Source organism: Nyctereutes procyonoides, unplaced genomic scaffold (assembly GCF_905146905.1).
Source record: "Nyctereutes procyonoides isolate TBG_1078 unplaced genomic scaffold, NYPRO_anot_genome, whole genome shotgun sequence".
Classification (NCBI taxonomy): Eukaryota; Metazoa; Chordata; class Mammalia; order Carnivora; family Canidae; genus Nyctereutes; species Nyctereutes procyonoides.
Window position 1 is genome coordinate 59,056,346 of NW_026575121.1, and position 13,697 is coordinate 59,070,042.

Consider the following 13,697-nt stretch of genomic DNA (forward strand, 5'->3'; position numbering starts at 1 on the left):
GTTTTTACAGAACTCACTTAATTTTTTAGAACAGTTTTGCATTAACAGGAAACTTGCAGCAATGGTACAGAGTTCCCATCTGACACTTCTATTACCAACACCTCTCATGCGTATGGTATGTCTGTTATAAGAGAGCAGCCAACATTGACACACAGTATAACGAGGTCCATTTCCTGAGTTTTTAGCGAACATCCTTCTTTTGTTCCAGGGTCCCCCACTCTCTTGGCTGGAGGTTCCTCAGGCTTTGTCTTGACCATGTGGACAACCCTCTATCCCCTGCTGCGTCTGGAGGCATGCCCTCCATGTTAGGCCAGTGAGGTCACGACTCTTCTGTTCCCCAAAACACAACACTGAGTCTCTTGGCAAGTGTTTTTTTTACTCATCCAGGTAAATGTCAGGTAACAAAATGTTTCCTCTGGATCAGGACAAAATAAAACGCTCCTGTGCTTGTCTGTCTCCAGCACATGTTCCTCTGCCAACGGCAGCTACCACTGAACCCTCCCACTTTATTATTTATTTATTTATTTATTTATTTATTTATTCATTCATTCATTCATTCATTCATTCATTCATTCATGAGAGACACACAGAGAGAGGCAGAGACATAGGCAGAGGGAGGAGCAGGAGCTCCCTGCAGCGAGCCCCATGTAAGACTTGATCCAGAGACTCCGGGATTGCGCCCTGGGCCCAAGGCAGGCCCTCAACCATGAGCCTCCCGGGAGTCCCTGAACCCTCCCACTTAAAACCATCGTCTGGTGTGGTTCACACGGTTCTGTCTTCTTCCTGTTCCCACTGCTGCCCTCGTCACACCATGTATGATGGTGTGACCTCCCTGTCCCTGTAGGCCCCACAGAGAAAGGTCAAGTGGCAGCCATGCTTGAAAGTTCACAGCCCCTGTCCATGGTCAGGGGGCCTCCTGGGCCCTCATCACGTGGACTCTGCTGCGCAGATGTCACCTCCACAAATCTGCATCTTGGTTTCAAGCTGCCATTCCATCGGGGACAAAAGCGTCTTGCTGGAGCTGACAGGCTGGGAGGCTCGAGGGATGTCACATTTCTGGAAGGCCAGCCTCCAACACAGGTGAGAGCCACCTCACTGGCTTCCTCCTCAGGGCCACTAGGACACAGAAACAGCACCAAGTACTGTGACAGAGGACATCACTGCAAAGAATTGTCCGCCAGGTGGGAGCTGTCAACTCAATGAGTGGACAGCACTGTGTGGAGGCTCCAGTTGGGGCTCCCTCTGGCTGTCACCAACGTGGGGTGCCTTCCTTTCTGTTACTGCCCTGGGCATCTGCTGCTGCCCCCTCGCCTCAGCGCGCCCCTGCAGCATGCACTCTGCTAGCCTGACCCTCGGCTGGTCTTCCCTCCGCGTGGCAGATGCTGCGTCCATCCCTTGGGCCAGGGGATCTTGCCAGTGTGAGTCCCCAGGCTTCCCGTAGAGGGTAGAGAAGGCAGTGGGGCACTGTCAGCGGCTATACACCAACCATTTGTCCTTTTCTTTCCTTTTTTTTCTTTTTAAAGATTTTATTTACTTATTTGATAGGGTGATTGAGAGTGAGTGCATGAGCAGGCAGGAGGGAGAGGCAGGAGGAAAGGGAGAAGCAAGCTTCTGGCTGAGCGGGGAGCCCGATGCAGGGCTCGAGCCCAGGACCCCAGCCCAGGACCCCAGGATCATGACCTGAGCTCACCCGACTGAGCCACCCAGGAGCCCCCTATTTGTCTTTTTCATGGAGCCATCGCAAGCATGTCAAACACTGTCGCTTGAGTCCTGCTTCCCCGGCCTCCCCGCAGAGGCCCCAGGCTGCATGGGATGGGAGCTTCCTCGTTCTGATGGATGCCGTTCACGCTTCCCTCCTCCTCCTCTTCTGGAGAGGATTTCAAAGCTACTAAAATAAAGCAAATGTCACTGTGATGTATTGAAATGTAATGTGCTATTTGATGCCGTGGTCCATGTTGTCTAGCTCACAAAATTGGCTTAGATGATCTCGAATTGTATGAACTGTCAGAAAAGCCGTCACAGCGAGTGACAGTAATGAAAAGATCACCCTTTAGCAGAAAGAGAACAGGACTGACTTAATGGATGCATCTGAGCCTACAATTTTGGTAGCTGTTTCTAAAAACACGTTAATGAAATGCACTGGTGAGCGCTGAGGCAGTTTAAATGGTAAAACCCCAAAACCTAAGTCAGTGCCCCGGGAATGCCAAAGTTCAGGGCACCCCGGGAGAGTGGAGCCCTGGAACCTCGCTGGGACTTGGGGACCGAGCAGACAGTTCGCCTCCCATCTTCCGGGGACGAATGCATCTCCCCTCATCCTCACCAACAGCCTAGCCCTCAGGGAGCTGGAGTGCACCCCCACTGTGAGTGAGCCTGGGGGCAGAGCTGGGGGTGCTCAGGGCACCCCGAAGGCCACTGCCGTGGTGCTGGATGCTGTCGTTTGAAGGCTCTGAGCTTGGGGACATGGCCTTACGCAGCAGCAGGTAACCCCCGGGACATCATAGTGGGAGCCCAGGAGTTTCCCAGAGCGCTGCCCCATTGGGCTCCTGCATCTTCACCATCACTGCCAGGAAGCTGCACATAAACGTCTCGCATTAAAGATTTATTTTTTATTTATTTGAGAGAGAGAGTGCGAGCGAGGGGAGGGGCAGTGGGTGAGGGAGAAGCAGGCTCCCCATGGAGTAGGGACCCAGATGCGGGACTTGATTCCAGGACCTGAGCCTCTGGCTTTACAAACACAGCCAGTGCTAAGACGCGGCTGTAGCTCTCCTAGCAGGAAACTACTTCTCCATTTGTGCACAAACTACCGTAATGACTCTGGCTCCCTGCGTTCTCAGTAACCCTCAGTGCCAGCCTGTGGGCATGCCTGCGGGTCCCCAGGACCTCACCTTGGTGACATGGGGATGCTTGTTACTTGCAGCAGCTTGGCTCCAGAGTTGCCACCGACCCGAGCTGCTGCTCTGGGGGGAGATGGAGTCAGGTTCCCGCGAGCCTCTCTCTGGCCACATTTCCTGAATGATTCATAACCTTGTTTTATGTGTGTGTCTGTTTCAAGACACCCTGTTAATGAACATGTTGGCTCCTGATCATGGCTGCACAGGCAACAGCACTTCTTCTCGCACCTAGAGGAAGCATCTGCTCTGTGAGGCACACAACAGCCCCTGCATGAGGGCACAGGACACTAATTCAGCCCCACACCTGTGGGCCTCTTAGATGGGGAGACCACCACCAAGAGGCGCAGACACAGGAACAGAGTGGCGCTAAATAGGCCCCTGCAGGGTCTGAGAGCTGAGATGGGGACAGGGCCCCAACTCAGCGGCACTGGGTGGTGGCCGGTGTGCCACGACCCACCTGAACCACCACCACGGTGCCACGAGTGCTGGTCTGGGGGCTACGGATGAAGGTCAGCAAGCAGGTGAACTCCCAGATACAGCACTGCAGGCAGGACAGTCGACCGTATACACACCTACCTGATTCCCAGTTCCTACCTGAGATGGTGCCTCCATCGCACGGTTTCCCGACTTGCACTAAGGGCACTGCGCCTCCTTCTGGCCTATCGTCCACAGTGGGTGCCACGCCAGCTCTCACCTAGGAGCTCTCAGACTCAGGGCCACCCTTCCGCCCCAAGGGGGACAACCAGCTGGGCCCCAAGGATCTCCCCTTCACCATGGGCAGGCGTGGGGGGCGCAGCAGGAGGGGGTCTCTCCCTGCTTGGGGCCTGCTCTTCCCCTCAGGGCATGTGGGGAGGCTGGGGGCACACACGAGGTTCTCTGACCCATGTCAGCCCCTTAGTGACACTGCAGCCTCGGCCAAGGCCTGATGGCCACCTCACTGAGACCTTCCCGCGGTCTGTGACCCACTGGAGACCCCGCCAGCCTCGCTTGCCTTCATTGCAGTGAGGTGTCCCTGCCCTCCGGGGTCCAGACCCAGGGCGCTTCTCCATCCGGGGTGGGGGTTTGGGGGCTGTGACTGCAGCATCCCCATGAGGCCCGAAGTGCACAGGTCTCTCCTCAGCCCTGGAGCCCATTGGAATCCTCTTCCCGTCCGTGGAATCATCCTCCTACATGAGTTCTGGGGTTTTCAGAGCAAGCATCCTCTGAGCGGCTTTGCTGCGGGTGCCCCACAGATGCTGGGTTCCTCACAACCACCTGGGCGGCCTCTCTGCCTCTTCAGCCTGGCAGCTTCTCCATCGCTAATCCTGTGCTCACCTCTGAAATCACCCCCACGTCTTGAATCCCTCACTTCAGGATTATCCGAATTATCCAACAAAGAGATTATTTGAGGTCTGTGTCAGGGTGGTTGCTGGGACCTAATCAAGCCAGTTCCCCAGCCCACGAGGCCTCTGACGGGGCCGAGGCGTGCAGAGATGCCGGTCCTGCCCTGTCTGTAGCAGGAACAACAGGCCCCCGGCCACGTCGCACCGACCGCAGCCACATCCCGCGCTTCAAGTGCTCACCAGGTCTCCCGACGACCACCCTGCCCCGACACCCTGCAGCCAGTCCCACACCCCACCGCGCCCTTTGTGCCCTGTGGACCCAGCCGTGCCGAGCCGAGCGTCCTCCCACAGGGGGACCGCTGTGCCACCTCGGCACCAGTGCTGCCAGCCTCCCTCCCCACACACCCACCCTGGGCCCTGGGGGTTCGCACGCCCGCCTCACTGTGGCTCCTCGTGCCCTGGGTCATGTCACTGTTCAGAGAACTCAGGGCCTCGTTGCCCTTCACTCTACTGCCTCGTCCTCCCCCGGCCTTCCACGGAGCTCCCAGGGCCACCACTGGCCCCTCGCCCCTCACGGCTCCTGGCCCCTGCCCTGCGCTGCTCTCCTGCCTGCTGTGCCAGCACTGCACTGTCACCTCCACCGCCACCTCCACGGCTCCCCCAGCACCTCCACCGTCACCTCCACAGCTGCTCCATCACCTCCACCGTCACCTCCACCATCACCTCCATCAGGCTGCCAACTTCAGGGTCCTAGCTCCTCTACTTGGTTATTTACTAGCCCAGTCACCCAAGGAACCATCTTTGCTTTGCTGTCCCTGCTTCACAGAGCCATGATGCCGAGCAATCTCTGCACCCTCTGCCCAAGGAGGGAATGCCAGGCCCTCCTCCTGGACTATGTGTCCAGTTGCTCCCTCACCTTCCTCCCTCACCTTCCCCTCCCCTCTGTGGCTTCCACCCCTCAGGGTGGGAGGGACCCTGCCTGCCTCACATCCTCAGGAAGGCTCACTGTCCCCTCCCTATCAGCCCATCCTCAGACTCTCTCCGGAAGACACAGTGATTTCTCCCTATTGCCTCTTCCTTGGCTCCCCCTTTCAGGAAAACTCCTCAAAAAGTTTCTAGTTTCCATCTCTAAGATGGAAGCATTCTGTTTCCTCATTAAAAAAATTGCAATCTCTAGAAAAGCTGAAGAGAAAAGCAAGGCGTACCTTCCTAGACTACCCATGTTCACGATTTAGTCACTGAGATCTCAGCACCCCAAACACTAATGGCTTCGTTGTTCTGGCAGTTTTGAAAGAAGTAATCTCTGCATCCAATGTGGGGCTAGAACTCATGACCCCACGATCGAGCTGGATGCTCCTCCGACTGAGCCAGTCAGGCGCCCCTATTTCAGCAGTCCTTAAACTGTGATCTGCAAGCCCTTGGGGGCACTGGGACCATTTCGGGGACACAGCCATATAACCAAGGAGATTGGAGTCCTTCTTGTGTTGACAAGTACACTGATGCGTTATGAGCAATGTTAAGTCTTAGCAACAATTTTCCTGGTTACTGTAACATGTTTCAGCAGTGTAGTTATTAAAAAGCCAATTTCACCTAAGAATGTCCTTGATACAGTAAAAATAATTTTATTAAGTCTCAACCACCAAGTGCATATTGTGTGATGACACACAAAGTATGCATGAAAGATTGCTGCTGCACAGCCAAGTACAAAGGTTGTCTCCAGGAAAAGCCTTGTCTGGTTGTGCTACAATGTAACTAGTTGCTCTTTTCTGGAAACATTTTTACTTGAAAGCATGATTAGGAAAGTAGTCACCAAGACCTGGGTGTTTGGTAGGTAGATTTTGTAGAATTTCACCAAGTAGCCAGCCTGTGGCTTCAAGGGAAACAATGGACAGTATTTGTGTCTAATGATAACATTTGAGCTTGAAAGCAGAAACTACAATTCCCAAACTTGTAGCCACCCCCATGCAAAGTTTCCAGCTTTGAACTTTTAGGAGATTGTTTTTTTTTTTAATTTATTTATTTATTCATGAGAGACACACACAGAGAGAGAGAGAGGCAGAGACACAGGCAGAGGGAGAAGCAGGCTCCATGCAGGGAGCCTGATGCGGGACTCGATCCCGGGTCTCTAGGATCACACCCCAGGCTGCAGGCGGCACTAAACCGCTGCGCCACCAGGGCTGCCCTAGGAGATTGTTAATGATATTAAGGTGTTTTTTAATAGAATGTTTCAACATTTGGAAGATGTGCAGAACTCAGTTAAAGAATATTTTCTAAATAGTTAATGCAAGATGTTACACAATCCTGCATGGGCTAGAGGCCCATTCGGTGGCCAAAATAAACAGATTGAATAACTGGGTATAAGAAATCCATCGGTATGGTTCTGACTCAACACTGCAACTAAAACACTGAAGAAACTATCTCTGTAGAGTTTTGGTGTGGCATCAGATATCCACAATTAACTGCAAAGGCTATGAAAATACCCTCCCCCGTCTCAATTACTGATCTGTATGAGGCCAGATTTTTTTTACATGCTTCAATCAAAACATTTATTTAAACTTTCTTTCTCTTTGAAATGTTTTGTAAGTTTTCATTGTAGATATCTTGAAATTTTCAAGTATAGTTAATGTACAGTATTATGTTAGTTTTGGGTGTACTACTATTATGTAGTTTTGTAGTGATTCAGCTGTTCTATGCATTTCTTAGTGCTCATCATGATAAGTGTATCCCCTTCATCTGTCTTACCGTCCCCCACCCACCTCCCCTCTGGTGACCACCAGCTTGTTCTCTGTATTTAAGTCTGTTTTTGGTTTGTCTCTTTCTGTTTGTCTTGTGTCTTAAATTCTACATATAAGTGAAGTCATACGGTATCTGTCTCTCTCAGACTTATTTCACTTAGCATTATACCCTCTAGATCTATCTATGTTGTTGCAAATGGCAAGAGTGCCATTCTTTATGGCTGAGTTATAGTTCATCATATATATACAACAACTTCTTTATTCATCAGTCGACGGACACTCAGGTTGCTCTTATAGTTTGGCTATTGTAAATCATGCTGCAAAAAACAGGAGTACATGTATCCTTTTGGATTAGTGTTTTCATTTCCTTTGGGCAAATATCCAGTAGTGGAATTACTGGATCATAGGGTGGTTCTATTTTATTTTTAAAAAATATTTATTTATTCATGAGAGATAGAGAGAGAGGCAGAGACATAGGCAGAGGGAGAGGCAGGCTTCCTGTGGGGAGCATGATGTGGGACTCGATCCTGGGACCCTGGGATCACGACCTGAACCGAAGGCAGATGCTCAACCACTGAGCCATCCAGGTGCCTGGGTAGTTCTATTTTTAATTGAAGAACCTCCATAATATTTTCACAGTGGGTGCACCAATTTGCATTCATACCAACATGCAAGAGAGTTCCCCTTTCTCCACAGCCTCACCAACACCTGCTGTTTCTTGTGTTTCTTTATTTTAGCTACTCTGACAGGTGTGAGGGGATACCTCATTGTGGTTTTGATTTACATTTCCTTGATGATGAGTAATGATGAACATCTTTTCATGTGTCTGTTGGCCAGGTGTGTTTTCTTTGGAAAACTATTTGGGTCCTCTGCACCCCCCCCTTTTTTTTAATTGGAGTTCAATTTGCCAACATATCCTCTGCCCATCTTTATTTTTTATTTATTTAATTTTATTTATTTTTATTGGAGTTCAATTTGCCAACATAAAGCATAACATCCAGTGCTCATCCCATCAAGTGCCCCCCTCAGTGCCCGTCACGATGCCCATCTTTAATTAGATTATTTTTGTTTTGTTTTTGGTGTTGAGGTGTATAAGTTCTTTATATATTTTGGATACTGATTCCTTATCAAAATATATCAGTTGCAAATATCTTCTCCCATTCAGTAGGTTGCCCTTTGTTTTGTGGTGGCTTCCTTTGCTATGCTAAAGCTTTTTATTTTGGTGTAGTCCTAATAGTTTAATTTTGCTTTTGTTTCCCCCTGCCTGAGGAGACATACCTAGAAAAATGTTTCCATGGCCAATGTCAAAGAAATCACCACCTTTGTTTTCTTCCAGGAGTTTTATTATTTCAGGTCTCAGATTCAGGTCTTTAATCCATTCTGAGTTTATTTTTGTGTATGCTGGAAAAAAGTATTCCAGTTTTTCCCAACACCATTATTTGAAGTGACTTTTCCCCATTGTATATTCTTGCCTCCTCTGTTGGTAGATAACATAAGCATGGGTCCATTTCTGGGTTCTCTATACTGTTCCATTGATCTGTGTCTATTTTTGTACCAGTACCATATTATTTTGATGACTACAGCTCTGTAGTATACCTTGAAATTTGGGATTGTGATATTCTTAGTTTTGTTCTTTTTAAGATTATGTCAGCGATTTGAAATTTTTTCTGATTCCATACAAATTTTAGTATTATTTGTTCTAGTTCTGTGAAAAATGCTGTTAGTATTTTGATAGGGATTGCATTAAATCCATTGATTGCTTTGTGTAGTATGGACATTTTAGCAAGATTTGTCCTTCTGATCCACCAGCATGGAATGTCTTTACATTTGTGTCATCTTCAATTTCTTTCATCACCATTTTATAGTTTTCAGAGTAAAGAGCTTTCATCTCCTTGGTTAAGTTTATTCCTAGGTACTTTATTATTTTTGGTGCAATTGTAAATTAGATTACTAAATTTCTCTTTTGCTACTCCATTAGTGTATAAAAGTGCAACAGATTTCTGCATACTAATTTTGTATCCTGAAGCTTTACTGAATTCATTCATCAGTTCTAATAGTTTTTTTGGTGGAGTCTTTAGGGTTTTCTCTATGTAGTATCATGTCATCTGCAAATAGGTTTTCTCAACCCCCAAAACATTTAAACTTTCTCTCTTAACCGTTTTGCAGTTTTCAGTGTAGAGGTTTGGAACATCTTTTAAGGTATATTCCTAGGTATATTATGGCTTTGGTGTTACTGTCAATGAATGGACTTTTTAAAGGTTAATTTTCCAATTGTTTGCCACTACTTTTTAAGTATACAAGCACCTAAAAGGTTAAGACCAAAAAAGTTAAGAACCAGGAAACTATTAAAATAGTTTAGGATGCCCTTAATTTATCACTGCACAATAGAATTCTACTTTAACAATTTCCTTATGATCTCTAAATGGGAATGTAATGTGCTCATATCAAAGGCCTCTGAACAAGACTAGCAAACTGTGCATTCATCACCATCAAGTGTGGCTGTTGCTCTAATCTAGGTTCTATATGGCAGGTTTATCCTGAGTAGCAGTCATTATTCTATCCAACAACTCCCAAGACTAAATGAATGTCTGATCCTTAGTGCATCTTAAGAGATTCCTGTAACGTTTCTTGGCAAATATTAACTCACTATGCAGTCTCTGAAATACATTCAAGACTAGTCCAAGCAGGAGATGGCACCGAGTCTCATCTCTCTTGCAGACTAGAGCAACTTGTGTGGCTTCTCAGAGCAGTTTCTCAGAAAGGTGGCCGAGGCCATCTGGGTTCAGAGCTCGATTACTGATGCCTCTTATGGGCACGGATTAGGTGGCAGTGACACGGCAACAAGTGTATTCAGGCTTCTGTTTTCAGTCTCTAGTACTTTCTGTGACACTTCCAAAGCCTAATATTCCCTCATTTTGGTCTGTTAAGCTTTATAATAAGTTTTGCCTAAAGAATCTAGTGCTTTAAATAACATACGAAGGCATGCCAGAATGAGTCTTTTGTTGCCATTTACTAACCATAACTTACAGTTTTAAAAGTCTTACGTTCAGCAGTGTCTGCTGGCCCAAAGTTTAGTAAATTATGGCTGTTGACATTTATGAAAATAGGCATGTAGGGACAATGCTGCTAGCTGAGAGCAGTTTATACCCCCCAAGAGAAAAGTATCCATAGGACTAGAGTATGTATATTAATAAATCAAAAGTGACCAGAAATTACAGGGGCAGTGCCTGTGTCTCTGCCTCTCTGTATCATAAATAAATAAATAAATAAATAAATAAATAAATAAATAAATAACAGGGGCAGGATCAGAGGAGTAAAGTAAAATCTTACAAGTAAAATAACAGGCAATACTCCACTTGTACCTCCCTTCCTGCCCCTGCATGGACACTCCTACCTCCTATCCTGGAAAGAAAGCACAGCCTGGGCACAAATCGAGTGTGAGACTTTTTTAATTCAATTTGTAAAGTACAGTTTAAAAACACATGTTAGTAGCACTCAGAACATTGGCTTGTTCATTTGACATTTTCTCTATCTTCACCAATTTTTATTACAAAAATCAGAAAAGTAAAAATTCATTACAATATTTGCACAGTGTAACCACTAGTTGCCTAAACAAAAGCTAATTTCTATAAAATCATAAACTTAGTGCAGTTTTATTAAGAGAGATCCAAAATTCTCTCAGTGGACTGGATATACATAGTGGTATACATTTTAAAGCAGAAAACCCCAAAAAACAAAAACAAGGAAAAGAAGAAAATATAAGTCAAAATAGTCAGTTAAATATTCTGACCCAATAGTTCCTACAAGTAGTAATTTCCACTACATATAAGGGAAACCATTATCTGTGGTAAAAACCGTAGAGACAAAGCAAGAAATGTGGAATAAAATCACGACAAGCTGGAAGTCAGTCCCAGGTGGCATATGTTTTCAATGAAACCCAGGGCGGGGAGCTACATCATTCCAGGGGCCACTTGTACCCCCACACCATCATGTGGGCCGGGAGATAAGACTTCACTGCACAGCAAGTTGCAAAGTGTCAATGAAAAGATTTTGAAAAAGACAAATGTTCTTTTTGTCAAGAAATCTTTGTAAGGCTATACTTTGCATAGGGAGATAGCTGTCTTCTGTCATAAAGCCTACAGGACAAAGTAAAAGCAAGCTTTTCAAAATGACTACGTGCAAGGAGTTGAATCTGCAGGCACCTCGCTTACTGCCTCTAATTTATCTTTATCTGATGCAATTCTACTTGACAAAAGGAGAAACGACATTTTGTGGTGATGGTATTCTAAAGAGAACACTGAAGCTGGCAGCCAAAAGAATTTGGAAAGAGGCTCGCCATCTCATAGAAGAAACACCTGTGCAGGAACAGCCCTACTTGTGCATACCACAGGACTCTCAAGGAACTTTTCAAATAAAAGCTTACTTTTCCAGAAAGCTTAAGTATAAAAAAAGTAGTACAAGTTGTGGCATTCCCTCAAATTGATGCTACATGAGTATTCTGAGTTGGCTACAGGAGGGAGGAGTGTGTCCAGACCCAGCCAGGCCATCCATCTCTACGAGCCATGGTAGAGGTGCATGGCCCCCAGGATGGCACTGCCATGTCTCTCTATGCCTTTGACGGAGCTGGGCTGCTCCACCACACTATGAAGCTCAGGGATGCTTTCAGCAGTGTCCCCAAACCCATGGTAATGCCCGTAGTGCAGATTCTCCTCAATGTCCTCCACCCAGGAAGGTCTACTAGCTACGCAGCTACTGGGGCTCCCATTCAGGTGCAGAGAGCCGCACATCTCGGCGTTAGCACTCATGGTCTTTTCTGGTTCCTCGGTACCGTTAACACAAACAGAACCCTGGCTACTTGGAAAAGGCCGTCCTGGAACTAATCCATTGCTAATTCCATTAGATTCTGATAAGCACTGGTCATTCGGGCTCTCCGTTGCATTGAGCTGTGTCGCAGAGGGGAAGTCCAAATGTCCACTGATGACACATCCATTTGTCAGTGTATCCGACATGGAGCTACTGTTTTTCATATCTGCATTAAGAAATACACCTGTCACCAAAATTCAGAACCAGAGGGGGAAGAGAGACTAATGTTTCATCGCTGCTACAATTTTAAAGGATTTATTTAGCTTCTCTTGTTTTTTGTTTTTTTAAGCAAACCAGTTCCTTTTCTGGAAGTAAAAAACTGTGCATAGGCAGATTTAAAAATAGAACCCAACAGCAGCATTTGCCCCGTAAGACAGGAAACATTTATGACTTTCAGGAGCACCTAAGCTGACAACTATGCGGCGTGAAAAATACCAACAGTCCCAGAAAGCTGTCAGAAAAAACTGAAGAGCAAAAAAGTGCTCTCCTCTTAAGACTATGTTCAGGAAGAAGTTTTAAAAATCACCCATGAAAAAGTCCAGCAGAACAAAGTGTGAGGTCTTCCATAGAGTTAAGATAAAAAACCCCACACCTCTCCAGCTCTTAAGAAAAGGGAGAAGGATAGGTAGCCCCTGACGCGGGGTCCGGGGAGGCACGTGGACGCCGAAGTTCAGCTTTTAGCGGCATTCGTGCGGCCCGGCTGGGAGCCCTATGCCTTCTCACGCGGGCCGCCTGGGGCCAGCAGCACAATGGCACCAGCTCTGGGACAGTCTTCTGAGTTTGCAAGGACAGTGACTACGATGTCCGAGGCGCACCTGATTAGGCTACATTAAAAATCACTTATGTTGGAAAAATGTTGCTTGTTTAATCTGTGTTATGTGGACATCCGTCAAGAGGAGGATGTCTTATGGGGGGAAGAAAGGGGTGATCACAACACACCTGGGCCCATGGAGACAGCGATCACAAGGTATCTTTCTGTATAAGGAAACTTGGGGTTCACTATTCATGTTCACAGGAATTCACACAACAGTACAAAGGATGATTGAGAATTATGTCTTGCTTGGTAATACGGAATTTTATCTCATGTTCTGCGCTGTTAAAGCAAGGTATGATATTAAATACGGAAGAGGGAGTCCCACGACTGATGAAATGAGGACATGTTTCTGCACCCCAATCACCCTGACACACAGTGTGGCCCTCCCCCGGAAGGGCTTACTTTCCGCGTCACCATCTATGTGCCTCTGATTTGCACTTGGACATAGGTTTCTGTGTGTCCCGCAAATCTTCCTGCCAACAAAAAATCACGGCTTGTTCAATGAACAAAAACACCTTCTACACATTCCATTAATCATCCATTTTTCTGTCAACTTAAGTGATAATCATAGTTTAATAGCTGCTATAAATTCTTCAGAGGATAAGGGATTATTTTTTTTTCCAAATTAAAGGACAGCTCTTCTATTGAGTTAAAATTCAAGGCTCGAGAACAAGTAGTTCAAGAACCAAACATGAAGCAGAATAGAAAAGAAACACGTATATCAATTTTTTCTCAAAAATAAAGCATCAACAATGTATCCTGGGTGGTAAAATTCATAACTGTGATGGCAACTTTGACAGTTATTAAGACAAATAATCATATACTATTAATAGACATGGAAATGACATTCCCAGAGGATTGGACCTGGAAAGGTCCAGGAGCATGGCCTCAGGAACCGGAGTTACCTAGACTCCGTTTCCATTTCGCTTTCACTGTGTGTGTTTGTGTGAGTGTGGTTTCTCATTAGTGCTCATTAGTGCTCAGGGGTGTGAGCTAGTGTTGTTACGTAATCTCAAAATCAAGGCTATTTGATAACCTCATGTTGTTATGGAAAAATTTAATAAGACTGAGC

At 46.5% G+C, this 13,697-nt stretch overlaps 1 protein-coding gene across 1 annotated transcript in view; it reads right to left on the bottom strand.

The window, feature by feature from the left end:
* Positions 1-10,379: 10,379 nt before the first annotated feature.
* The window catches only part of ANKRD10 (ankyrin repeat domain 10), a 32,260-nt gene continuing 28,942 nt past the window's right edge, over positions 10,380-13,697 (bottom strand). Inside the window, exon 6 of the mRNA XM_055335672.1 lies at positions 10,380-11,977. Within this exon, the coding sequence (XP_055191647.1) occupies positions 11,502-11,977 (476 nt within the window). The 3' untranslated portion in view covers positions 10,380-11,501. The remainder of the gene's footprint in view (positions 11,978-13,697) is intronic.